Below are 27,992 nucleotides of genomic sequence, written 5' to 3'. Positions count from 1 at the left end.
TCAGTAAGAATACTAAACTTGTTTATTCGACATTTTAAAATAACAAAGTTTTTTTAAAAAAAGAAAAACAACAAAATAGATGTTTATTTTTCATCTTGACAGTGTGCTACTTACAAATATCAAAAATTACAAAACTAAAAAAAATGGATAAAAGCACATTCTGTCATATGTGATGAGGAAATTGCATATTTTTTTCTGTCCTCTCAAATAAAAAATTGCTATAAAAAACACTCAGGACAGGTCTCCATGTGAGGCAGACAGTCTGAGGCCAGAGTCAATGATCAATCAATGAGCCTGCAGCCGACAGAATTCTTAATGAGGCCGGTGTGGATACCCCACCTTCACTCTTCATGCTACAGTGTGCTTCAAACCACTGCAGAGGTGGATGAGGTATTGCTATACAGAACGCCCACAGAGTGCCGACAGCACAGGTTTGTTGATGTCTAACAAAGTACAATACAGAATGTCCCTGCAGAGAAAAGCTCTGTGAAGTTAAGGCGAACAAAGGAGTCTACAGTAGTTTTCCTGGTCGTTAGCTGAGCTCTGTGTCTGTTTGTGTCTTTCAACCTCAGGCTCTGGAACTATCATCTGAGCTCTCCTCACCTGCTGCTTTCCAGTTTTTCCTGGTCTTCTTTTTGGAGTTTGGCCCTGAGTCTGAGTCTTTGTGGGAGTCTTGTTTTCGCTTTTTGCGTCTCTGAGTACGTCTCTCTCTTTCTCCTTCATCATCACTGTCCTCTGAGCTGCTGTCCTCGTGTCTCCCTCTAGCTTTTGCAATTTTCTTGCTTTTATGTGGACTCTTGATCCTTTTCCTCTGCTGCTTATCTTTGGTAGCATTGCTTTCATCGCTGCTGCTGTTGCTGCTCGAGAACTCTGCTTTCTTGCGCTTTTCCCCCTCATCTTTCTTTTTCTTTTTCTTTTTCTTCTTCCGAGAGGATTTTTTTGAACGTTTTGATAAGCTGGCTTCTGTGTCAGACTTGAACTTTTTCCTTTTGTGGCGGCCAATCTTCTTTCTGGCACTGTTTTTTTCACTATAAAAAAGACAGATTGAACAAAATACATGTAGGTTAGACAGGTATAGTAGGTTCAGGGTTCACACACATATTCACTTTAAAAATTTGTAAACTTTTCCACAACTTTAAAGGACCCCAAACTATTAACTATAATAAACCAAAATAATTTTTCCCTTGCCCAGCATTTTTTAAACATATCACATTCAAACTCTGTTCAAACACAATTTCAGTGTCCCACATAAAGTGTTCCAGGACCACCAGAAGTTGGAAATCCAACAATAAACTCAGATTTTACAGTTTCTTGCTTGATAAATGGTCATTTTGGCAATTTTTTAAAGAAAACCTGCCTTTCAAAAATGTAAGCAAAAATAAACAAACAGAAAAGCAGCCTAAATCTTAAGGTTTTGTAGAAAAATTGCCAAATCTTTTTTTAAAAAAGAAGAAAAAATTCGCAAAAACGTTTTAATAAAAACATGCCTTCCAATCCCATTTTCTTTTTCATAATTTTTTTTTTTTAATTCTTCAAAATTTTTTGTTTCAAAAAATATCTTTTGCAAGAAAAACAAAAGCCAAAATCTTAAAAAAGGAGACAAAAAATATTTTAAATTTATTTCACACACAACACGTTTCCATGATTTTTCCCCAAACATTCAATGATATTTACTACTTCCATGAGTTTTCCAGGCCTTGACAATGTGATTATGGAATTCCATGACTTTTCCAGGTTTTTCCATTACCCTGGGAACTCTGTAGTATAATAAAATACTTTATAGGTACAATCCAACTATTTCACACATCAAGATCAGTTTACTTGTCGTAAAGAGTACTACTCGGCTCGTGAAAACGGTTATAAAATCTCTACTGAGACTCTGGAGGGGCTTTATAAAATCTAAAAAAAACCCTCCATGAGGTCATCAGGGTTATCTTGGCTTTGGCTTGGAGACCGAAATGTTTTGTTAGACAGCCTGCTTAAAAAAATGCTGCATGGTGTTCACCCAGCAGCTAGTCTCTACAGTAATGCCGCGTTGACATTCAGCATGAATGACAGATGTGCGAAAGATTCCCAGGTGAATGACCTGCGAGTGTTCATGTCATTAAGCTGATTACAGCGTTGTTTGTTTGAAGACTGAATACTGTGTATTGACAATATAACACTACATCCGTTAAATTTGGGTTTAATTACATTAAATGATGGTTGTTTGTTGATGTCAGACAACGACAATTATTGTTTAAATCTCTTTCTCACGAGTCTCTAGAATGCTTCTTTAAAATTTGAGTCATAGCTCAGTTCTTTTCATTTGTTTATCTGATGCAGTGCTGCATTTTTGCTCACCTGTCACTTTCAAACTCCTCAGGATAGAGCTCCCTGAAGCCACTATGTCCCCACCTGAGATGTGAGCACATGAGATGAAAATTCATCAATCTTGTCTGACTCCTTTTCATTGAAATTAGATAAATGTGCACTGTACAGAATACAAATAAGGAAACAAATTCACTTTCTTCTTTCAGAAATGAGTCCCTCTGAGATTTTCCCAAGAAATTTCCCAATAAGTGAAAAGTAAAAAAACAACAACAACAACAACAATAAAAAAAACCCCAAAAAACATATTCACAGTACGTGAAGAATTAGTATTCAATTTTACCTATCAGGATCATTGGCCTCAAATTCATCCAGTTTGCGACTCCAGTATCGGGCCCCTCTATCATCATGTTCTGAGACTCGCTCTCTGGGCTGATTTGACACTCGATCGCAGTGCATTTGCCCACTGGAAAACAGCCATCATCAATAAATCATACAACAGTAACAGCTTTCTAAACTGAGAGCGACATTATGACACATACTCCCAAATGACCTTTGGTTATCTCTTGTGTTGAGGTGGCTCAAATTAAATTGAGGCATTCACTGTTCCTACCTCAGACTCTTTGCATCTGATAAATGTTTACGGTGGGCCCCGTGAACCTCCCAGTCCCGCATTTTCCACATCTCCATCTCCTCCTGGATCTGCAGCGGGTCAACAAGAGTGAGTACATTAAAGACTGCCCATACACTATTACATATACAATGTTAATGCCTTACAGGATTCAAATATTTACAGAGATTATATAAATTACTTAAACTACAGGTAAAGTAAAAAAGCAGCAAATTAATGTGTGAAACATTCAGCTTGTGAACCTGCAAAGGCTGCGAAATATCAGTAATTGTCATTCGTATGGTAAGTCAATGACATGTGTAACGAGGGCTTGAACTGGATTAGTGTATCATAAAGAGCTTTAGGTCCAAAAAACGCTATGACTTTATAAAGTATTAGTCAGCTGTAATGATGTACAATGACGATAGAGATTATTGTGCTTCAGATGTTGTCAGTAGTCATTTTCATAAAGCTAGGTTATACTTCAGGAGTAAACAAGTCAACAGCACCACAAACTTCAAAATGATCATTAAGATGAAAAATAGCCTCCTGGCTGATTGTGTCATTTTTACACCTTGTGTATTTTTTAATTTGCATTGTCCCTTTTTAAATAAAAGCTTCAACAAAATCGAACAGAGGATTTTTCTGTAAACCCGTTGTATTATTCTGTATTAGTTTAAACTGGGCGTGTACCAAATGAACTGGGCGGGCATGTCTCCCAGTTTCCCCATTGACACGCAAACGCACCTTGTTGTGAGCGTCTGTGTGGCGGATTACATTCCTCAACAACGTCTTCCCCAGCGGCTGCTTCGACATGATGACACCTGACATGAGACAGAGGTAAGTCATTGGTAAGCGAAACTATTAGTTGGTAAATGAACTTTAGAGGTAAAAGTGCAAAAAGACCATCTTCTTCTACACGACAGCTGTAAGACAACAGTTACACTGAACAGCTCCTGTTAGCCTAGCTCGCTAGCTAACACCGTTGCATATTTTAGGTACAGTTTTATGATTCAGGCAGCAATAATGAGGCTGTTTAAATCTACATCAACTACAATTGCTACGCTTTCACCGTTATCACGTTAATGTGTACAAAATGTACCTCTTTAAAAACAAGTAGCATTCGAGGAGAACAACACACGGGGGTCCACCGGTACTTCCGCCTTCCTGAGGTACGTAACGTTGTCGTACTCCCTACGTCATTGGACAATGATAACACTTAACTGTGATTGGGCCAATGGTCCGTCAATCACCCTGGGAGGCTGTACAGTCCCAGCTGGTAGATATTCAGCGCTGCAGAGGTACATTAAGGCATACCGGTTTTTGAATTAAAGTAGAAAATGTATTTCCTGCAGAAAAGGTGCGTGAGTACTGACAGCTGAAATCGGACAGCATTGCTACCACAAATATGGTAATAACAAAATGCATATGCACTAAGTTGCTGAAAAACCTGGAAATCGTAGCCTATGGCTGGCAAATTAGAGGCTAAACTTGAAAAGTTGATATACTTTACTAGAAAGTTGGAAGCTGAAGTGTAATACTATTAAAGCTGCATGTTAAAATGTTTAAGACTGAATTCTTAGTCTTAACTTCATTAGCCTACCAAAAGAAGGTAAGATGTAAAATACACTGCTAGAAGAGTTGGAAGCTAAACTAGTACTATCAAAGCTGGAAATTAAAATGACACGTCTAAAAGGGAAAAAAAAGAAAAAAATGCTTTGTATTCATCTCATTGCCATTAGATGGTATGATGAACAAAAAGCCTGTAATATTTTAAAAAGTAGAAGAGGTACAAAAACGTTTATTACAAGCATAAAGTCCTTAAAGAGCTAAACACATTGACATTTTGAAGGTTTCTGTTGCTGAAATATGCAGAATGCTGCTAATTTCATTCATCACTAAAATGATACATTTTTAATGACACAAACTCACCACAATCTGGTTAAGGAGCAAATAACACTTGGTAGCCAAATCAAAAATTAACTTTTGCTCTTGATATTTCATACATACCAAGCCACAATTTTAGCCATCAATAAGTAATATTATATTCTATATCAACAACGTTTAAATGGCTCACAGTGATGTGGATGCTCGTGCTGAGAGGTTGAGCTCCAGTTTTGCAGCTTCAGCTAATTTTAGGGTCATCCCTATGGTCCCATGGTCCTATGTCTCTTAGCATAACTTACATTGTAACAGATTGACATAGGCTAGCTAATTCAAATTGTAAATGCACGATTGGAGATTGATGTTTCAAATGCAGTTAAAAATCCTAAAATTAGCAGTAAAAATCTGTTTATCCACTGTGGAGATAACCATGTATAGATTCAGTTAACTTGTCCTGCCCTCAAAATCTCAGGGCTTTAGGTTTCAGAGAGTATAACATCAGTAGGCTTTAAGTTGTAGGTGGGTGATTTCAACATATTCACCACGTAAATATACACAATGTTTGATCCATAGGGAAATACATCACCAGGAACAAAGAACATGTTGAAAGTTTAAAAGGTCTCCTCATGAGTTATTTGAAGAATATTTAATGGGAGAGCACAGTACCCTGGGCACACAACAAAAAACTAGAACAACTTTTGACTGATGAAGAAACTCAAACATGTAAGAAGCAAAAAATCATAAAAACAATCGGTTTTCTTCTCTTACTATTGGCAGACTGAACCAGAGCAGACCAAAGTGGTGGCAAACAGCAAAAGAAGGAAGACCATGTTGCTCATTCCTGCTCGATAGTAAGTACAGTACGATACCCTTCTGTTTGCTCCAAGTTCATCAAAACGACTTTATAATCTAAAGTCTTGTTCTTGTGATTGAGTTTTGAAGTTTTCTGCTTCGCATATGGCATTAGGTTAGCTATCTGTTGGCTTAAGTAAGGAAAAAGCCCACTACAGTTAATGTATTGATTGAGACAACGGTCATCAGATGAAATAAGAAGTGAAAACTATAAAGTAGTGTACCATCATAATTTGCATCTTGTTAGCTATTGTAGCAACAGGCTGAACACAAATGCATCACAAAATAACCTTGGTTTCCACTGTTATGAATATGTGCAAAGCTGACAACTTCACTCTGACTACAGGTATATAATTCCCATTTAGCCAGTAGTGGAAAAAGTACTCAGCATATTTTACAAGCAACAGAATCAGAATAAAGGCCTACTTATGGTACCAAAAGTACTCGTTTTGCAGAGTTTCACAGTATTATATATTAGGCTAGAAAATTACATTACGAGTATAGAAGGATTATTGTGTAGCCTACATCACTCTTATATTACAGCGGGTAAATCTAGGGCTAATTTGAATTTATTTTTCCATATTTTATTTCTCCACCCTTAACTCTTTTCCCGCTATTAACAAGATTCTCCACCATTTAAGAACGAAATGCTTCCCCGCCATTGGTGAGATTTCCCGTCAATCAATGTTTTCACTGTTATAGTGTAGGGGACACTGTTACGAATTTTGTGCAGTAAAACAACATTTCCACGTCCAAAAACAAATGAACAAGACGATCCAAGGTCCCAGGGTGACGGGAGGAGAGGACCACTAATGTGCTGTAGAAGCTAGAATAAAATCTTTTATTTTGTGTATGAAAGCTGAAGATCTGTTATTTATCTTCATGTATTCACTGTTTATATGTTCAAAACACAAAATAATCTGGAGGTCTTGAAAGGTTAGTAAATATGACCAAAATGCTGGCTCTTGCTGACAACTTCATAAAAATACTCGGGAAAAGAGTTAAAAGGAGCTTCACTCATGAAATGTGTTTCACTTAGTCATTCCATGTTACCCTGGCTTTGTGAAGACAACTTTGTTTTTCTTGCATGCCCACAGCAAACATGTTGATTTATTGATTGGGAACCATGTTAAATAACAGCAAAAATACTTAACAAATTCGTACACAACTCGTATAACATAATCCTATATAACATAAGTCTATAACATAAGTCTCATTCATCAACTTGTATACTTTGCACTTTCCAAACACATGATTTTTTCCGCTTAAAACCTTTGAAACTGAACTTAAAGTGAAATGTATCTATGCTTTCTTCAGTTCAAGAATCCAGTACTCAGCTTTTTGTTTGTGAAAATGCATGTTTGGGAAGTACTGAGCATGTGACTTAGCATGACCTATTTCTGACCTAAATAAAAACAAACTACATCTAAAAGTAGCTACACTCTGTGCAACCCAGTTCCACTAATGTAGAGGCCTTGCACATGGGATGCTACAAACAGCAGAACCTATCTGCAACATCAGCCATCCACGTGGTGATCAACAGTTCTGATAATATATGCACATATATACGAGCAGATGAATCACTTTGTTAAAACCAATTAGGCCTCAGCCTATTTAAAATACCCTGGCAGTTATCCAAACCAATATTTTAAAGGCATAGTATGATGATGAGTAAGTGCTGCTCAATTAAGTGGTAGCCTAATTAGAGGTAATAAATAGTATACTAGGCTACATGTATGAAGTTGCTCCATATTATCACTGAGTGAAGATGATTATATGCTCCCAATATCACCCGCTGGGAATTTAACTTTCATCTCATTTTAAATTATATTATGTATGTATATTAGACCTTATTCGAGATAAACGCCTGTCAGCCTTACGCCACAGTTATAGTGAATATATAATTAATGTTTTAAATAGGAGAAGTTGACTTTGAAGTAGGCTACAGGCATTTCATTGGACTACTGCTTAAGCCAAAACATCACACTGACAGAAACAGGTGTGTTTTTACTGGAAAGCTAGACCTTTTGAAGTTTTGTTTGTTTCTCCTCAGCAGTGTATCTGTGTTTTGTTTTTTATGACGCTTAATGCTCACTGAAGCTTCTGTAACCTGTGACACCAGTCACCGCGGACGATTTTTAACACAAATCATAGACGACTGTTGAACTAGGAAATGTCTCCTTTGTAAGAAGAAATATTTTCATTATTTTCTCTCAAAATAGATCAGTGGTTCAAATGTAACCAAAGAAGGGTGCTTAGTCTTTGTTGATTCAGATGAATTAAAACAGATGTGACGCAGTTGTGTCAAAGTCATTTAACGCACAACTGTGGGCCACTGAGAACTGTCCTATCGAAAACAATGGTTGATATTTACTGTAACAACAGTAAATTTAAATTAAATCCGCAGAAGAGTCCATTTATTAATAATTGAAAGTAATACACCACATTCACCCAAGTACTGTAATCTTGAGGTGCTTTTACTTCATGTCAGATGTTCCCTTTTCTGTGAATGTAAAACTGAAGAGGGCCTTTCAGATGCATGCATACTTTTAGTTTCAGTACATTTCCTGAAATTGCTCTTACACTTTTTTTATATGTCAGGGTTTGAATGCAGGACTTGTATTGCTATTTTTACAGATCTGAAAACCTCCACTACTGCCATGACTTTTGGAGGTATATTTTTCAGTTATATTTATTTGTTGTTTGTGAATACGTAATTAATAAACAAGATATAGGACAACAACTTTTCAGCAGATTTCAGTGAAATTTGGTGGAAGTATTTGTGTTCATACCTGAATCTAACTGGATCCAGGATTGCATTTTGCAACCCAGATCCCATTTTCCCATATTTTCTACATTTCTTCATTTTTTAAAAAAATTGTTGAGTATTGAGTAAGAGTGTTGCAGCTGCCAGCTGTGAAAAAGGCTGCAATGTAAACACTCACAGCACCGTCAATTCACTGTCAATTTACGTCCACTATTAGTGCTCCTTCTTGCTATTGACAGGCTCAGATTGTTATTCTACATGTCAGACAACATTGTGGAAAAGATTTCTGCAAAGAAAGACATTTAGAGTAAGATTCATTTCTTTTTCTTTTTTTTTTTTAAATAAACAGTAAGTGTGAATAGAGGCACTATATTTTCACATCTAACTGGGTGAATTAGGTTTTATTTTGAGCCAGTGCCGGTGATTGCTAGAACAGTGGAAAAAAAAACAAGACAGTTTCTGTGAGTTTAATTTTATTTCTGTCTGCTTTGAATAAAGTGTGTTTTACAATATTAAAATTGCTGCTTATTCAAATGGAGTCTGGTGTGTTTAACAGTAGGTGTTTTGGGGCTGTCTCTGGTCAAATGAAAAGGATCTTACTTTTGTAGATATAGTCTGTCTCTGTGGGGATCCTTCCCATTATGTTGTCATTGTTGTCATATGTTGACACTTGAAATACCAGTTTGAGCCTGTGAGGGGCACAAAACAGGAACTTTTAGTGGACTTAAATTGATGGTGAACAAATGCCCCAAGTGATTACATTGCAGCCCTTTTTTGCCGATGCAGCAGTCTCCACAATACTGGATGAATTTGTTGTTCCAATTAGTCACTTAGACACAAAAACATGGGAAAGAGGGTCTAGTTTAAACAACACCAAAATTACCCTTTAAGATTACGGCATTTTTGAACATATGTGTTATGTTCCCTTTCACCAAAAAAGCTACTTAATTGAATTAAACAGCTTTAAAAAGCTTTGGCAGAGGTATGAGCTCTAAATGCTTGATGATTTTTAGATAATTTTAGAAAAAAATAGTTTACTATGGCAGATATATAAGGCACACACATTTTGAACACCAGCTGATTTATAATGAAAAGGATTGATCATTTACTGTCTCCAGTGCTATCTCCTGAACAATAAACCTAAATAGCTACAGACTTTTTCTCTAAATTGTATTTGACAACAAAAATAGATGGGATTTTCAGGGACAAAATCTTATCAGCCCACGGTGTTTCATGCATATCTGTTTGAAGGTCACTGATATAAAAGAGATGGGTAACTCTTATTTCACGGCGGGCATAATAATAATTTACAATCAGAATCCACGGTGACCACGCAAACAATCTGTCCTATTTTAGCAGCTCATTTGATTTACAAATTCGCCGACTGCACACTGTCCCTGCGGCAAACCGGCTTTCTTCTCACCTCCTTCTTGCCTCCCCAGTGGTGGAATGACTTTCCCGCCACACTTTGAACAGCAAAGTCACTCCTCATATATCATCCATGCATAACTAGAATATTATCTGTTCAAGAAACACTTTGTTTCCCCCCAGTTCCCTTAGTCACATCTTGGTCTGCCAAATCATCATCTGCCGGTCCTGTACTCGAGTTTGTCCTTGTCTTTTTAATATTCGAGCAAAAACATTCAAAGAATAGAAATGAGCTCACAAAAAACAGTGGAAACTTTATGAAGGCTGTTTCTGGAAAGGTTTTGAAGAAGCTACTGAATTTGCCAAACTGATCTCGACCAGCAGCTCCTTCTGCCCACTATTCTTGCGAACAACAGTGTTTGTTCTCTGGTGTCGGATGGAGATACTTTGAATTTGCCATTTGATTCTTCCATCAAATAGATGGATGTGCATATCACTTTGATTTACTTGCCTGGTGGGAGATTTTTGTTGTAGCCTTCACAGAAAAAAGCAAACTTTCCTTGTGTGCTGCTGTTTGCAATTTTGCAAACTTCTACCCAAATTTGTTCTGAAACCAGATTATTGAGCAGCAAGGTGTAACATATTCAAAATGTAAAGATCACGAGAGCCAGTTTAACCTATTAAGTGCCTCTCAATGAGCTTGGAGTGAGGATTGTTAATTTATGTGATGATTATAAAAGTACTGAATAATATTATGATAAGATCCAAACGTGTAAGAATTTGTAATTTACAATTAAAAGTATACTATGCAGGATTGTCAGTTACTGTTTGTAAACACACTCGCCAGTGAAGATAAACACCAACCCCAGATTTACTCTGCTTTGGCTGTGTGCCTTGCTATATTTACGTTTTTTTCAAGATGTAATGACACACCGTCACAAACTACTGACTTTCTCCGCCCAAGCAGCGCTCAAACATTGATCCAAATTAGTTTGCACGGAGTTTGAAAGAGAGACTGAATACAAATATGAAATATAAAAAGAAGTAACCACCATTAATTTTTCACGGGCCTCCATCCATGCTAGTCTCTACTGTACCTATTTTCTGACCTGTCTGTGACGCTGAACGTGACGCACCAAAACAAACCAAAAAAAACCACACACATACAGAAAGGCATACTAATCTACTGCAGAGCTGTGTGTGCAGCTCTAGTCTATTAGCAGTGGGAAAGCAGTCTATAGCCTATTTTTAGTTGGTTTACTGGTGTTTAAAATCCCTGCATACACATGCTAATTTGGGTCGAAAAGGGGTATCAGATGGCCCCCGACCTCACCTGAGCACTGCGGGAGTACACGCCTATAAGAGTTATGAACAAAAATAAGATAGTACTTAACATGGAGAATGCAGGCAGGAGGCAGAGTTTGTGCAGAAAAATACACCACCACACACGTCATAAGCAATAATTGAGAGGGATTACTTCTGTATGAGTCTTTCCATTTGTTTTAGGAAAACCCTGCAGAGTATATCTTTAACAAAACCCTTTCATATTTTTTAATATTTCATTGTAGTGTATAATAGTTTTTTTTTATTGAAGGGAAGATCTGGTGTGGTTGTAGCTCTTTCTGTCTCAGCACCTGTAACTTGCTGAATGTTTGTTTTGGAGCTCTCAAATTTTGGCACAAAGTATCCTTACATGTCCACTACAAAAAGCAATGTTTCTAACTTCTCCAACTATGTCAGATGCTTAGTACCCCATGTGTAGTGAGTTCACAATGCAGGTCTACTGACTCAGTCAATTAAGATATGTGCCTGTTGCAAATTGAAGACTTTTAGATTGCTGTGCTAACCCACACAGGACAGCTATTTTTGCAGTATCTGCTCAGTGTCACATGGCTTGGGGACAGACCTTGCTGTCTTTCCCTGCCTCACTTTGTGCACCTGTCAGTTTTTCTCACCAACTCTCTTGGCATGCTGAAAAAAGTAGCAATATAGAGAAAATGTGTTTAGTAGTCATTATGATTTGTTGTGATACTTGTTGTGAAATCTGTTAAAACCATCCACGCCTGTCAGCGAGTGTTTAGCGAGCTGTTGCTGCATGGTGGTTTGAAATGAGCAAAGATGAAATGCCTCGCGTTTTACCCAAGAGACTTCTTGCTAATCTTACAGAAGTTACATGATTCTCACATGAACTGTATCAGTCTGCCTACTACTCAAAAGACAGACTTCGTCCAAAGAATAAATTTCATGCAAGGTCAGGAATAAATTTATTACACAGCTCAAGGGTCATCCCTTCCTTATGAAAGTGGTGCTGTTACAACTATTCCACTGTTCAACTCTGTTGCCTAGAAATTACATTTGTATGTTACTAAACTGCTTTCTTGATTACATCCTTGTGGCAGCGTAATCACTGCCTGGCTTATGTTCAAAGATAAGGAGAGAGGATGGCAAGTGTACAAAGAGCAGGACCTTGACACTTGAATTTCGGGTGTGTGTCCAGAGCCTTTGTCTTTTAGGTCTAGACAACAAAAGCACTTTGGTCATGGTTAAAGAAAGATTGTGATTTAGGTTCAAAATTAATTGGGACCAAAACATCTTACTGATTATTTAATAATATTGTTTTTTTGCAAGTACAGGACACTGTGCAGGACCCCTCTTCTTTTACCTGCAAGTGTTTTTTCTCCTATGCACCTGTCCACATAATATTTGAAGGTGTGCACTGGCCTTTCTATTGAAGTTCAATATTAATAAAAAAGTTAATAGAATTAAATAAAATTATTAATATGAAATAACATTAATAATTCTGTTGTGACTACAAGTGGACACTGTATTGCTAGATTACCTAGTTTGGCCGAAAACACTTGAAATTTGTTTTCACTATGCAATATTTCCTCTTCTTGTTGTGTTTAAACAAATTTGCAGTTTCAAATTAGTTTTATAAAAATATATTTTCAGGAGACAGGGCTGCATGGACCTAGTCTGGCCCTATTCTAGATCATAAATACTGGAATTAGATGTTGTGTTTGAGCTACCAAAGATATTGTTTTTAATGATATGACAATTAAAATGTTAGTATTTACGTTGAGCTCTAAGTTCTCTAAGTACACTGACAAAATAGAGTAGTAGACAGACAGACTTCATTTTTCCTATTGTTCCTATTAATTATCAGTGTCCTCAGTGTAAATCTTTTTAAAGTTTATAGAAAATTATTTTCTTCAGACAAGGCTGCCTGGTTTTGGTTTTGAACTACTTGTGTCCTATCATCTGTTGAATACTGACACTAATGTGAGGAGTAGTAAAAACCACTCTTGCCTCTGCTGTTTGATCTAGTACACAGGGTAAATCTAATGCTGGTGGTCACTTTCATGCCTCTGCAACATTGCTCTACAGTAAAGTACCTCATTTAAGCATGTGTTGATGGAGCTCATGCAAATTTTAAGACTGTCATTTTGTTCTGGGCAGAACTGCAAGCTGCCACACAGAGACCTATTTAACATGCTTACTGATGACAACAGCAACATTTCTAACAGCTAAATGACAGTGTGCTCAGCCCAAGTGGTTTTTAAACATGACTTAAAACTGAGCGGCACATCATTAAAAAAAAAAAACCCAAAACCTTTTGTTTCTGTTTCCTGCTGCTCAAATGATAAATCTGACACATTTTACAGTTTGGTTCAATCTGATAGCTCTAAGGTTTCAGGGCATTCTCTATCTAACTTTTTTTTTTTAGTTAAAATGCTGTTGATTACTGTCTGAAAAATGTGAAAATAGCTGTAATTGTATGCTAATCTTTGCATTCTATAAATAGCATTTTTTGTCTGCTAATATCCAAGTAACTCTGTACTTCTTGCTGTTTAAGTATATCATCACATGTTCTGGCTTGCTTGTTATGTTTTTGTTACGCAAGCCGGTGATTTGGCAAAGAAAACAACAACTACATTTTCATGTCTCTTTGTCGATTCACGTCTCATTTTAGCTGCAGTGACATACAGTCCACAAAAAGAAAAAGAAAAGGAGAGAAAAGGAGAAAATCTCCCTCCTCCTCCTCCTCCTTGTGAAAGGAGAGAGCAGTGAGCAAAGGAGAGAGGAGGAATGAAGGAGAGGGGGAGGGTAAACACACCCAGACAGAGCCATGTCTGACATCCTCGCTCACTGAAAGAAGGAAGGACTGATACAAAGCCAGTGCGACCGAGCAGAAGAAAAAGAGGGGAAGGAGGGAGGGAGTGCAGAGGGAATAAACGCAAAAAAGACCGGCCGTGAAAAAAGGGTGTAAAAGATGCACAAGAGCTGCATCAGTTCTTGTCTGCAAGGAACAAAAAACATTGTGTTCGTGAATGGGAGCGGGTGAGCTCAAGCACAAGGCGAGTGCAATGAGAAACCAGGCAGACTTCAGTCGCTGGTCTTGCTGAGCACCAATCCCTCTCTCCCTCTGTCTCTCTCTGTCACTCTCTGCCAGCTATAGGACTCAGCCTTGGTATGATTTAGTCGAAGGATTCAGGGCTTTTGATTAGGATTTGGAGCTTTATGTTTTAGGAATATGCTGCTGGAGAGGATTTGAACGTGCTGTTATTTCTGATTGAACACAGTGTGCGACGTGGAGACGCCTCTGGTTGCTGCTTTCAGGGCTGCTCCCCTCCCTGCTGTCTCCGGCTGTGTTTGGGCTATGGTCCTGACTGAGAGGCAGAGCATCACCCAGATGCGGGGCAACGACTGTATGGGAGGTTAAGCCTGTAAACACCAGCATGGGAGCCAAACAGATGAAATGGTAAGTGCTGTTTTTAAAAATTATTATTTTCACTCTCTGTCAAACCAAGCTGCTATTTTTGTCTGCTGGCTGCATCAGTAGTACAGATATACAACATATCAGGCCTAAATTCTGGAGAAAATACATTAAATTAATAGTCTTGATCAGCTTGTTGGTCTCATGGGTTAGTGTTAGTAATGCATTTTACCATAACAATGTGACTTAGACACCCTAACTGTCCAGGTCATTGTTCTCAGTGTTTACAGTGCAGTAGGTGTGGGTGTGTCCCTGCCACTGTGAGCTGAGCTGCTATTGCCTAGCAACCACTGTCTCACTTCCATTACCAGCTCGTCCATTTCATGATTCAGATGAAGATTAAACATATTAAATTATATCTAGACAACAAGTACACGCTGTCTATTTTTCCACATTAAGGCTCACTTTTAGACTGCAAACAAATCTTAAAAAGCTTAGATTTGTTAACAAACAAGCTAACTATGGGCTACTGTGTTGAACTAGGCCTAGTCCTTTCAAATTATCTCCTGCTGGTTAATGCTTCGATTTTTTACACCAAGAAATTACATATCCACTCTGTATTATATTTTTTAAAGTTGCATTGTAAAATCCCAAAAGAATTGGTAGCATCTGTTTAAAAAAATAAATTATTAAAAAATGCACTTAAAAAATACGTGGTTATTGTTTTGCCTGATGAAGGTCTAGCTACCAAAAGCTCGCAAAAAAGTATTTCTTTAGGAAGTTTAACAGTGTTTGGGAGTTTCTGGTTTAATCTTTAACAAGGCATTGTATTTTATAAGATTATTGTGTTTTTAACATAATATAGTAAAAGTTCAGTAAAAAGTTCAATATTTTCCTCTGACATGTAGTAAAGCAGAAGTATAATGTAGCATTAACGAGAAATAAAGTATCTCAATATTGCACTTCAGCACAGTACTGGGGTAAATGTATTTAGTAACTTTCTACTATTGCTGATCAAATTATGTTAATCTGTTGCACTGACTGAGGCTCATCTCTTGCAAATCCAAACGCTTAATCTTTGGCTTAACTCATATGTTTCAGATCTATCTGCATGTGTGTTCTTTTGGTGCAACAGACAGCAGTGAGTATCAGAAATGAATCTGTTAGTTTATTGAACTGCTGCAGCTTGAGACAATGATAGAGGGTATCTTGCTAATGTCATCGTCTGCAATGACAAGATTAGTCGAAGGCAGCTGCTTTGATCCTCTCTGCAGAAACACTTAGGGATAATCACAGCAGCATCTGATAAGACTCCCAGTTCATGCTTTTACGTGACCTGGTGCAGTTACTCTTTCTGAGACGCTGAGAGGACCAAACTATCTCAAGTCTCTCTGTGTGGTGAATCTAATTCTCATGTGAATAAACTTTTCCAAATTTAAAATTTAAATGAGATTTTCATTTGCATGCTGGCAGAAGGAAACTATATTGGATTATTGCGTTTTCCTCCACTTTGGTCCAATCTGAAATATGTCATCAACTATGTGAGAAATTACCATGAAACGGTGGCGCCCCCAGAAAATTTTCATTGGGGTGGCCAGATGGGCCACTGAAAAATTTTGGGTGGCACAACAAAACCAAAAGCCACAACTGTATTTCAGGAATTGTGTTATGCCATTATATTATATTAGCTAGCAGAAAACTGTTACACTATGGAGAGTTAAGAAATTGCATACTCATAAACTTTGGTTTCTTATTTTACAAATAACCCTACTGAATTATCTGATGTATACTGGAAGTACCAGTATAGTTCACATTTGAGTTCTACAAAAATCCTGATTTAATGTGTTATCTACTGTATCTATACATGTTAGGTGATTGATGGCTCTTCAAATAGGATAGTTGTCCTCCTCCTTAAAAAGACAAATATATACCTTTAATTTAAGGGTGTACGTTTGTTGTCAGAAATAAAACATTTACTGGAAACATGCTAATTTAGGGGTGACTCGTGGGAAAAGAACCCATTTTCATTTAGAGGGGTTCCTTAAACTCTCACCTCATGAGTTTAAGGAACCCCTCTGAGAAAGGCTATGCTAGTTGTTGTCTGGCCAGAGCTTTGAAGCGATATTTAGCCCGTTTCTCAACTAGCTATGCCAACATAGCTGATACCAATGGATGCCTTAAGCCTCATTCCCACTACACAAATAACGCACTAATACCCACTAACATATGGCTTTTTAATGCAGTGGTAATGCGTACAAACGGCATTCACACCCGGGTCAAATATTTCTGCAGTAGACACGGGTTTTTGTCGCCTCCAGCTTTGATCAGCATTGATGGGAACACAACACCTGAGTGATTGCAGTAATTTCAGCTCCTAAACCAGCGAGATGCAATGATGTGCTGTCTAACATTACTCACTTCCGTTTCTCTTCTTGTGCGCTGAGCTGAGCTGCCAATCAGAGTGATTTAGTTCACCAATGGGCTATAACGTCTCCAATGCTGATTCAATATATCAAGTCAGACAAAAAAAGCTGACAATGAAGGACACACAGGAAAAAACTAGGGCGACAGACGCTGATGGCCCAACATTGACCGACATTGCCTTGGTGCTTCAGGGCCCTTAAAGACAGTAGTTCTGTCCCCCAGTTATTTGCCCCAGGGGAGGGGTAAGTGATGGGGGGCCTGTAATTGTATCAGGGGAGCCATGGCCCCCTTTGGCTCCACCTTGAGAGTGCTATTGAAGTATATTACAGATATCCATGTTGTCCAGACAATGACTCAATCATTTTGGTGACCCTCTGACTTTCCCTACAGGGCCACCGTGAGGTTGTGGTTTTTAGTGTATATGTGGTACAAATATTCATTACCCCCTTCTGGATTCATTATATTAACTTGACAATCCCTTAACTTTCCATAGCAGCATTATCATGTCAACCAAATACCTGCAAAACATTCACATCAGCTTTAGTTGTACATTGTGTTTAGTGCTAATAAGCACTAAACACTAAATGTCAGCATACTGGACTAAGATGATGAACACGGTATACTTTTTACCTGCTAAAGATCAACATGTAAGCATTGCAATGTTAAGCATTAAGCATAATGACCTGAGCATGTAGGTCAAAGGTACCCTTTAGTACAGCCTCAAAATGCTGCTAGCATGGCCGCAGACCCTTGTTTCCAGTTTGTTTGGTGTCTAAGAGATAGAACTTAGGTGTGCATAATGGTAAGCAGTCACAGGAACATGTGCACAATTATTCTCTTAAGAGACAGTGTGAACTCAAATGTGACAGATAATACAACTGTTTACTGTCTGTTGGGATATTAGCTTGCGCTGAGTAATGCTATTAGATAAGCAGAAAATCTCATCGGCTGCAATCTAAATCTCTCTGCATATGGGAAGAACATGTTAAACTGTGCAAATGCAATCCCCCAGGGCATTCTTTGGTTTCTAAACACAGTTTTTATCCCACAGTTAGGTCCACAGTTATTTTTTTTTTCTGTCTGAGTTTTTGGCCTCAGGAGCAGGGTGATGAATTGCGATGCATCTTTTTTCTTTCTTAAGCATAGAGTTTAGGTCTGTTTCCACAGACACAGGCCAGATGCAGAGGGGAAAAAAGAAGGAATCCCATGCTAAAGGACCATGCATAATGCCATAGGTTACAGGTCACAGTAGCTGTGTCCTGTTTCTACAAACACAGCAGAGTGAAGATGACAGCCGGCCTGAACCTTAGGCGGCTGGAGATGCTCTCAGAAAACACAAAACACATATTCAAACAAGCTGCAAGAAAACCAGCTACTCAGAAACCATATAAGCATCATGTTTTGAAATTATGGCCAAAGGGGGAGAAAACTATGTGAAGAATTTCCTGTGGGAAAGATGACAGTGTTGGGTGCATTCCTGTTCCTGCTGTGTATTTTCTGAACAGGTTTCAGTCCTGTTCTGTTGTGTGTTTTTATTATTTTATTATTTGTTAAAGAGTGTGTGATACACTGTATTCCTATGGGCATTGCATGTTTAAAAAACAGATCTGGTTTAAAATATTTAGCCCAGATGCAATTAACTCACATTTTTATGCTCTTTGGGGAGTTATTAAAGCGTATATCTCCATTTTATGTCGCTAGGTTTATTTATTGTCGTTCATTTGGCAGAGATGCAAACACACACACTCATTCCTGCCTGTGCCCACCATCTGTTTCAGTCTCAGCTCAGCCAGCCCCGCTCACTCCCCCAAAGAGGAGTATGTTATCACCCAGTCCGCTGACACCCCTAAAGAAGAAACACTCCATGATCAGTCTGAGGACCAGGGGGAACTTCGGGATGACAAATCCGAGCTGACAGAGAAGAAATCTGTCACAGGTTGGTTGGCTGCACATCAACTCTTGTAGAGCAAGATACGATGCAGTGAATCGCTACAAAGGGAAAAAAATCGTTCCCTTGCCTCATATCCCCTGTACCTCTCTTCCTTTCAGAGGATGTGTCTCTGTGTGGATTGTGTCCCTCCCTTGGGCATGATGTGCAGGAGGAAGAGAAGTCTTGGGAGGAACAGCTGGACGCCCACCAGGAGCAGCTGGAGAAGGAGATGCAGGAGGCCAGGAGGATGGTGTTCCGCCTACAGGTAAGTCCTGGTGATGACACACTTGAAAAACAAACTGCCTGGTGATGACACACTTGAAAAACAAACAACTGCACTTTTAATAGAAATGCAGTAACAGAAGGCACACAGACTGCAGATGCAGCACACAGTGAGATTTTGATCTTCTTCTCACACCTACAGCGTTTTCCAGCAGTTCAGATGGATTAAATACATGTGAGAGAATATGAATAAAATAATAAAGGTACATTCAGATAATAAAGAAACAAATGAACATGATTTCTTTGTTGAAACATTTGGCTGAGAAAGGACACGTTACATCCCTGGTCAGGCTAACAATTTAATCTCAATTTTTTTCACTGTAAAATCAATATACAGCTGGTCCAAGTGTATGCAAAATAACTTATGTGATGATTGAACCCATGGCCAGATCAATGCCAGACCTAGCACTCTTCTTCTTCTTTTTCTTCTTCTTCTACTTATTATTATTATATTTATTAATAACAATAACAAAATCTATTGTGTAATTATCACAAATAAAGAACACAGCTAAAAACAATAACAACTGGTAACAAACAATAATAGATTACAATATGTTCAAATTGGCAAATTGAATCTTCTTATTTATTTTATTGTGCTGCATCCCAGATGGCTTTTGCCTTTTCATTTCATTTAAAAAAATTTAAAAATGTATTTATTTATTTCCTATCAAGCCAAACAATGTCAACAACATAGAGCAGGGTGCACACATACATTACCAGCTCACCATGGTCACAAAACCCGACCCACCATTGGCATGTTATCTAATTCCCCCAAACAACTACCATAACATATAAACATATACCAAAGTACACATACCCACACACATTCACACCGATAATGCAATACTTAAATTGACTGACACGTGCTTACAAATAAACATGCATACGCATACACTTATGTTCAATTTTGTTTTTGCGAGTGTCACAAAAGCCAGCCTGTGTTACATATAGAAAGAACTGCCACTGGGTCAGATGCCTCTAATGTTTAATATCAGGAATATTTGCAAAATATTGCAAAATCTGTGCTTTTATTGTAAAAGAATTACATGATAGCTGGGGCTTTCAGGTTAAGTATATGGTAATCAAATCTTCTACTGTTGTAGCATTTAGTGCATTTGTTGCAAAAGTATTACAACCCACTTAACCTGTACACAGTTGTTCTGCTGCTTATGGATAAAAAGTTTTAGATAAAAATATATGGTGTCTTTATTATTACCGTATATTGTCCACATTTTCACCATACAGTATATATGTAAAATAATAGGTGATAAACTGGCCTTATATTTTGCAAAAATGACAATGCACCACTAACATGACAATCTATATTTTGTCATGTTGGTGCTACATACTGTCGGTGTTATTTAAAGATAGATGTGTAAGTGTATTGCACAATAAAACCCTTCCTTTCCACTCTTATTTATAATACATGTGCATGTTTAATGCAATGTTTATGAGAAGCTGACCAGTTCTGTCTTTCTATATTTGTCTTCCCAGGTTTCAAATTAGTAAGAAACATTTTTTTTTCTAGATTTGAGTTTTCGTAGCCTGGTTACAGACCTCAGAATCACCACTCATATCTAATATTTGTTCAATAATTCAAATAATTTAAGTAAAAACAAAATACAGCAGCTTCATTTACAGATTTATATGGACATATGTAATTGTACATGCACCATGGTGTAGATTTTGTTTCAACATTTGGGGGGACACATATGTATGTATGTTTAGGGTGCCTGTCGGAAATCTTTGAGCATCAACACTTAATTTCCAGTATTCTGGTTAATTTTTAAGCACTAATATGGGGACCTTACCTTATGGGCATCAGTATATGGTATAAATGTTAATTCGATCAAGTAAGAGTCCTCTGCTACTTTAATGTTTTTATGGAGGGAGGCAAATGCACATGTTCTAAATATTGTGGGGGCATGTCCTCTGTGTCCCCCCTGAAATCTACATCTATGTACATGTAAGAAAACAAAAGAAACTGGAAAAAAAGGTGTACCATGACCCTTGTTTTCCGGTAATTGATATAAAACTTAACTAACTGCAATACAACAAAAAATAATGACATAAATTATAAGAAAAATTAATTGGTTATCAGTATTTATGCATTAAAAGAAGCTATTTTGATAAGCTCATTGCTTAACCCTTCAATAATTTTCATTATTCAGTCTGATTATCAAGGCACAGTTTTTGTGTTATATTTGAATATGTTTGTGTATGCTACTATGCACTGTGTATATAGGTTAGAGCAGGTGAGAGGCGGAAGTCTGTGTGTAATCCTCCGGGCTTTTCAATAATATTTCAATTTGATACGGTTTAATCCAGTTAAATTCATCGTCTTTATCAGCTGAAATGGGAACCTTGTTGTGCAGCCAAGTATAAAATTCCAAACTGCTGTATTTACAAATACAAATGCAGAAATAAATCAGGCTTCTCTGCCATGTTTATTTAATTATGACTGCCTACAGGCCTTCACTCAAGGTGTATCTGTATGTATGTGCATTATTTTTGTCCTCAGGCATTGCTGCTTCACGGCTCCCTCCCCGAGGAGGACCAAGATGGATCTGTGAGCTTTGGAGATAACCGGGCTAACGCTGAACAGCAGCTGGTACAGTGCCCTCTATCAGCTAACTCGAGAAACCAACACTTGCTCACCACTCTGTGTGAAGTGTCAGTGTCAGCCCTTCTGTTGTGATGATGTTTGCAGCCATCACTGCTCCTGAGAGTGGCTACAGTAGAGCACAATTGAATCTCTCTGATCTGCTAGGCCGCTGTCATGCAGGCACACTGCCTGCTCATACGTTTTGACATTTTTCCATTCTCTAATTATGCTGCTCGTACCCTCTCCCTTTGAAGGTTCTAATCCGCAGTCGTCTGGACCAAAGCATGGAGGAAGCCCTTGATCTCAAGGTACAGTTACTAAATGTAATTAGGTTTTAATATAGATGAGCTGTCGTACAAGCAAAGAACCCTTTTTCTCTAATGCCTCTGTTCATGGCTCTTAGAGGGAACTTCTGAGAAACAAACAGGAGGCACGCCACCTTCAGGCCATCAAGGTAAACCTCTTACTCAAATTTTGTCCTTTGTGTGTGAATTAAAATGGATTTAAGGATGTAATTCAATGTATTCCACTCCTGTGGCGTGCCAAACAGATGATTCTGCAGTTTCTGTCATGCACAATGTGTATTATTTAGTTTCTTCATAAAGATAACAAAGTTTAGATGGTGGTGTGTGCCGTTGATAAGACAGGTGGATGCGGCGAATCTGTATTCAGGTCTCCTCTGGACGTTTCTTTGATCTCCCCCTCTTCTCATTAGGATGCTCTGCAGCAGCGTCTGGCAGTGCAGGAGGATGCTGTGCTGCAGCTAAAGCAGGAACTACTGAGGTGCAACATGGCCAAAGATCAGCTGGAAGGGGAAAATGTGAGACAAGTGATGATTTCCATTTGACACGATAAAATATTTGACTCGCTTGACCCGTGGATGTGGGTTTATGTGAGAGTGATGTAACACATATATCACGCAGATATGTCTGTTTGCAGGTGGAGCTCAAACTAAAGTTGAGTGAACGGAACAAATTACTCAGTGAATATGAGGTATTGTCTTTCATTGTTTATACTTCAATGCATTTTTGGGATACAAATATATGCATATGCAGACTTACTGTTTATCATCCATCTTTCCTGTCACCATAGCAGCAGCTCGGGAGGAAGGACAGAATACTGCAGCAACAGCAGCAAAAGCTTGATGAAGCTCAACATAAAGCACATGAAGTTGGCCTCGGACGGGTAGGGATTATATGTTTCAAGTGTTTAAACAATTTACCTTTGAATATGAAAAGCATGCAAAATAATAATAATAATAATGATAATATTTATTTATAGCCCCAAAAGCCCCAAGGTAATTTTTTTGTTTGTCTTTTTGCACAAGATTATTATCTTATCTTATCTTTAGTAACAAGCATACTTATTTTAATCCAAACCATTATTTATTTTTCGAAACCTAACTATGTTCTTTTTGTTACCTAACTAAGTAAACCTAAAAATGAAGTTTTTACCTACACTCTAGGTTTATTTTTTAACAACACTTTTTGCATGTAACTGGCAGAAATTGACATGCTGTCCGTGAACGTCCAAAACTGATGCAGGAGGGGAACCTAGTACATCATATTTTGATGTGATGGGCCTTTGACCAAGCGTCAGTATTTGACGATGAGTTGGGGTAGAGAATGTTTTGCATAAATGAATTCACACAAGACAGGTAATTGAAATCAACAAATTTTAAAATCAAATATAAAATTGAATCAGACAACAAAAGACATTAACTGAATAAGAATAAAACTACTAACACCAATTCTAATCACAAACTCTGTGATAAAAGTACATTTTACCAAAAGAAGTTGCTTGTATTCTGTATTCTTGAACTCACCGCTAAGTCTGTTAAATCTACTGAATATGTTTAAAAAGCATATATATTTTTTGAGCCATCTCAACAATATCCTTAAATAGCTGGCCACTGTAGTTTTTAACAAACATTACTTAAACAGAAGTAAAAAGTGCATTTGTTCAGGACTATTTTCAGTTGCGCATTAATACACATTTGGTGAGTATTTACAGCAGCAGGATGGTGTATGAGGGATTTTCTTAAAAATAACCTACAATATGCTTATGCTCATTGTAAAAAAGAAACATTTAGTGCAACAGGGGCTCACAGATGTATTTTAAATTGGTTTTGGACAACAATAGAGGCTTAGTGCATAGAGAAATAAACTTAATCAGGCTTTGGCTACACAGATTTTGTTCTTTAATGGCATTTTGTTTATATTTACATTATTATAGGATAGCTGCAGCCTCATTTTTATGTATCTTTGTCCATTTTGCAGTCATTCAGGAGTGAAAGTGGAGGTTACAGTAACTCAGTGGTGTCGACATCTCCTGCAGTATTCCAACACAGTGCACCAGTGCGTACCCTTTTTATTTTTTTCTGTAATATAGTGAAAAGACTGATTCTGTGTCAACTTTTATATCATAAAGCAGGCACATGTGCTACGTAAGTACTGTGAATGTATAAAATTGCTCAGTCCACAGAGAAATGCACAAAGTCCATATTTATTTACTGTGCCTTTAAATAAGCCGTCAGGACTTCAGTAAAGTTGCGATGTCACAAATAGGTTGAAGATACCACTACAGTGTCATACAGCCATTTTCATGCTGCAGTGACGGTGCAGAGACGCCTAGCATGCAGAAGTGGAAGACCTGGAAATGCTGACCAGTCAGAGACAACTGTGCTTTTTTAGGAGGGGGGGCTGAAGGAGAAAAGTGTTAAAACTTAGCATCTCAGAAAGAGGGTGAAGAGAGGTATATTTAGGCAGATAGTATAAGGCAAAGTGTTTCTTGAACATTGAAGCACATAATCATGTTCTAGTAGAAACCCAAAATACAAGTATGAATCTGAAAATGAGCATCATATGGGACCTTTAATCAATACCAACAATTGCTGTTTATTGTCGTATTTTGGTGACTTATTGTATGGAAGTTCTTTTCTGGTAGGAAAAAGAATATTATTTACAAGTTATGCATGACAAAAAAAATAAAGTTACTCTTGGTTAGTCAGAATTGTAAGAAAATAATTCAAAATCTTGACTTAGTTGAAATTATAATATACTGTATTGAAAATTTTGAGGCACAGAGTCAAAAAGCTATAAGATACTTTGTCAGAGTTATGAGATAAGTCAGAAATCATGAGATGTTAATTCAAAAACTTTGAATTACAAATTCATACTTCCGAGACACTAAAGTGAAATAAGTCTGAACTTTAAATCAGGGAGTCAATTTTTAGTTTGACATTGCATAATTTTACCACAAATGTAACTTTTTATACATTTTCTCTTGGTTAAAATGGGCTTCCATACTTCTTGTCTTAATATTAAAAGCAAAATTTATAGAGGTTGTTTGACAATCAAGAAGCCGTTTGTCATAGGGGGAAGAGCTGCAGCTGGTGAGGGAGGCACTGCGTAGTCTGAGGGACAGCTTTTCTGGCCATGACCCCCAACATCACACTCTGGACACCTTGGAGCAGGGCGTGTCCAGCCTCATGGACCGATTGCACACTTTGGACAGTCAGCGCAGACAGGACAGAGGGGTACACACTGTTTCTCTTTCTCTCTCTCTCTCTCTCTCTCTCTCTCTCTCTCTCTCTCTCTCTCTCACTCACACACACACACACACACACACACACACACAGCATTTCAGAGTAAATCTTAAGAAGTAGCAACACATCTGTCACCTGATGTGTGAGTCAACAACAAATGGCATTCAACTGTTTACCATGAGTAATTGGTTCTTCTTCTAGGAGGAATTTAAATCACCAGGACGCAGAGCCAACTCGACAGACCGTGACTCCTGGCCGCAGAGCTCAAGTGAGACAAACAAAATCCTTGTTTTGCTTAGGATGTGCCACCCTCTGCAACATCTCAACACTGGCTGTTAAATCAAATTGAGCCGTTCAATTACACTACTGCTATGTATGGAGAGGACATTTATTGGCTGTGAAGCTTAAGCAATTTTAGACTCCACTTGTTAAAAACAGTGTTTGTTGTTTTGGTATTTATTTCCAGAAATGGCGCACTCACACAGCAGCCCGGGCCTGGACACTGCCGTCTCCACTAAAGTGCTCTACTTCACTGATCGCTCACTCACTCCATTTCTGATTAACATCCCAAAAAGGTGAAAATAAACACACTTCACATAACATTTTTTGCTACCTCCCTGTATCATGCATTCACTTTAAGCAGCTGTTTGTGAAGAGCTGCACACTGAGGACTCATGTCTTAATTCAGGTATGACCTGAGCTGTAAATACATGCTGTAGTATCTGTGCTGGTTAAATGTTTATCTTAGAAAAATGTGTATGTGGGTGTATGTGTGCATAGATCATCACTAACAGCTCACCCTTACAGGCTGGGTGAGGTGACACTGCGAGACTTCAAGGCCGCCGTAGACAGACAAGGCAGTTTCAGATACCACTTTAAGGCCCTTGACCCAGAGTTTGGCACAGTGAAAGAGGAGGTAGGTGTGGGAGTAAAATTATTGCCCCTACTTCTTTTCACATCAGCAGGTGAATACGAAAAGGCAGTTAGGGAGTGAGATATGCTAATAATAGCTGTGGCTGTGCTATATTTCAAAACACTGCAGGAGGACTGAGGAGACATTTTCGCTTTCTACCCAGACCTTTGTGCGTTATAGTTGCAAGTATCTCTTAGATATGTAAATGCTGGATGTATGCTGTTCAGGTATTCCAGGATGGAGCAGTCGTGCCTGGCTGGGAGGGGAAGATTGTAGCGTGGGTGGAAGAGGATCACGGAGAGAGGAGGTAGAACCCAAAAACCACAGATCACCACTACAAACCTCAGTTGTTCCCACTGGACCAGGATTCTGAAAAGACTTGTGATGCCAAAAGGTGAAACACCCCAGGTGAAAACATACTTTTTCATGCAGTGGTCAATTTTGAGATTTTGGGATACCTTGTCTTTGCAACTAATGGAAAGAAAATACCAAAATACACATTGAGTTGGTTATTTAAGTTCAGACTTATGTTCTGAAATTTTATGTAAAAGCACATATTTAATTAGACAATGCCTCATTTGCATAATTACACATACATTTCCAAAAAATCTAATCCAACATTACAATAATTGTCTTAACATAAGTAATCAACTGGGGAAGTTTCATGGTAATATACATTAGTTACATTTTTAAATTTTTACCCCACTGTCTTATTTTTGGTCAAATGTATGGAATTGTACTTATCTTTAAAAGCCATATTCTCAAAGGGAGTTTTTTTTCTCATACTCTAAGCCAAAAATCTCAACTTCAGTAACACTGACATACACCAAACTTTCTAATGTCATTCCTATCTATATTATTAACGTTTTTACAGCGAGGGTTGTTCATAAAGCATTTATTGCCTGGTTTATGTAACATTTTATTCCTAAAAATATGGCAAAAAAACGATTTTTTTAATGGCTGATGAGTATTGATAGTATTTTCAAAATTTTTGAAGGGATCAACATATATATATATAACCGAAACTGTGGCTGAAAAAACTTTGACTCTAACATGACAACAACAAAGAAAGTCAAAAATTTTGGGCCTGGCTTTATCTAATGTTCAGATATCTGTTTTGGAAATGTATGCATATAAGTGAATATTTAAAGATAATGCATTATTTGCATATTTAAACATAATAATTCAGAAAACTTGTAACACACCCACACACAAAAAAATGTCTTACTACAAGTTATCATCTAGAGAAGTTTTATGGTGATATTTACTAGTCACATTTTTGCAGTATTCACCTGGGGTGTTTCCCTATAATAGAGATATGCTGTAATACAATTAACTGGGACCAATGGATCTAACACCATTTCGATACAAAACCATGTTTTAAAAGTGAATGTTTAATATGAAGAATTTGACTTGACATTTTGGTACCACTTTTCTTTTGAAGGGATGGATATTGGACATTGTTTGCGGGTCATAGTAATATATAACACTACCCAAAAATGGTCAGTAATAGGATACTTGAAACTTAAATATGAAAGAACGTTGTTGGATTAACAATGAATGACATTAGCTATGCTCTAAAAAGCTGTAACCAGTGCATAATATGCAAACCTTAAAATAAAAGTGTTTACTGACATTTTTCACACGTTCCAGATTGCCAAATAGTGATGTTGTTGTTCTGCATCAATTTTAACGTTTTAATAAAATTAATTATTGCATGGATCATTTTGTTCTCAATTACTCCTTGGTCGCACGGTAATGACACTGTACACCAGCTCCTGGC

General features: G+C 37.7%; 2 protein-coding genes across 7 annotated transcripts; one reads left to right on the top strand and one right to left on the bottom strand.

Annotated features, from left to right (window-relative positions):
• Nucleotides 1-13: 13 nt before the first annotated feature.
• Nucleotides 14-4,092, bottom strand: nkapd1 (NKAP domain containing 1). 2 transcript variants are annotated; one of them, XM_042486736.1, is made up of 6 exons: nt 4,023-4,092; nt 3,668-3,744; nt 2,924-3,012; nt 2,654-2,776; nt 2,344-2,397; nt 15-1,028 (listed from the first exon to the last, which is right to left on the bottom strand). In XM_042486736.1, exons 2-6 carry the CDS (start codon nt 3,734-3,736, stop codon nt 569-571), a joined length of 795 nt encoding a protein of 264 aa, XP_042342670.1. In that variant the 5' UTR covers nt 3,737-3,744; nt 4,023-4,092; the 3' UTR covers nt 15-568. The 2 variants fall into 2 exon arrangements, with proteins under 2 accessions (XP_042342671.1, XP_042342670.1); XM_042486737.1 differs by lacking the exon at nt 4,023-4,092 and having other exon boundaries at nt 14-1,028; nt 3,668-3,740.
• On the top strand, nt 3,677-27,932 carry dixdc1a (DIX domain containing 1a). Of its 5 annotated transcripts, none has more exons than XM_042486735.1 (17): nt 3,677-3,760; nt 5,582-5,655; nt 14,375-14,553; nt 18,711-18,868; nt 18,982-19,127; nt 21,666-21,755; nt 22,004-22,057; nt 22,153-22,203; nt 22,465-22,569; nt 22,689-22,742; nt 22,845-22,934; nt 24,029-24,106; nt 25,126-25,287; nt 25,498-25,564; nt 25,763-25,871; nt 26,104-26,212; nt 26,437-27,932. In XM_042486735.1, the coding sequence occupies exons 3-17, from the start codon at nt 14,531-14,533 to the stop codon at nt 26,518-26,520; spliced, it is 1,380 nt and encodes a 459-aa protein (XP_042342669.1). In that variant the 5' UTR covers nt 3,677-3,760; nt 5,582-5,655; nt 14,375-14,530; the 3' UTR covers nt 26,521-27,932. The 5 variants fall into 5 exon arrangements, with proteins under 5 accessions (XP_042342669.1, XP_042342665.1, XP_042342666.1 ...); XM_042486731.1 differs by having other exon boundaries at nt 22,842-22,934; XM_042486732.1 differs by having other exon boundaries at nt 3,722-3,771; nt 22,842-22,934.
• Nucleotides 27,933-27,992: the final 60 nt, after the last annotated feature.

This window comes from Plectropomus leopardus, chromosome 5, assembly GCF_008729295.1.
Source record: "Plectropomus leopardus isolate mb chromosome 5, YSFRI_Pleo_2.0, whole genome shotgun sequence".
In the NCBI taxonomy this organism is placed as follows: Eukaryota; Metazoa; Chordata; class Actinopteri; order Perciformes; family Serranidae; genus Plectropomus; species Plectropomus leopardus.
The sequence above is the reverse complement of the archived record's forward strand: the minus strand, read 5'-3'. Positions and strand labels throughout refer to the sequence as shown.

What these genes read in the sequence shown, in the direction of transcription:
- dixdc1a (XM_042486731.1), top strand. Translation starts at nt 14,531, where the DNA reads ATGGGAGCCAAACAGATGAAATG. An exon ending in AATTACTCAGTGAATATGAG is followed by an intron (nt 22,743 to 22,841) that starts GTATTGTCTTTC and finishes CTGTCACCATAG; the next exon opens with CAGCAGCTCGGGAGGAAGGA. An exon ending in TTGGCACAGTGAAAGAGGAG is followed by an intron (nt 26,213 to 26,436) that starts GTAGGTGTGGGA and finishes TATGCTGTTCAG; the next exon opens with GTATTCCAGGATGGAGCAGT.
- nkapd1 (XM_042486736.1), bottom strand. Translation starts at nt 3,736, where the DNA reads ATGTCGAAGCAGCCGCTGGGGAAGACGTTGTTGAGGAATGTAATCCGC. An exon ending in TCAGATGCAAAGAGTCTGAG is followed by an intron (nt 2,777 to 2,923) that starts GTAGGAACAGTG and finishes GCTGTTTTCCAG; the next exon opens with TGGGCAAATGCACTGCGATC. An exon ending in GAGGCCAATGATCCTGATAG is followed by an intron (nt 2,398 to 2,653) that starts GTAAAATTGAAT and finishes CTCACATCTCAG; the next exon opens with GTGGGGACATAGTGGCTTCA.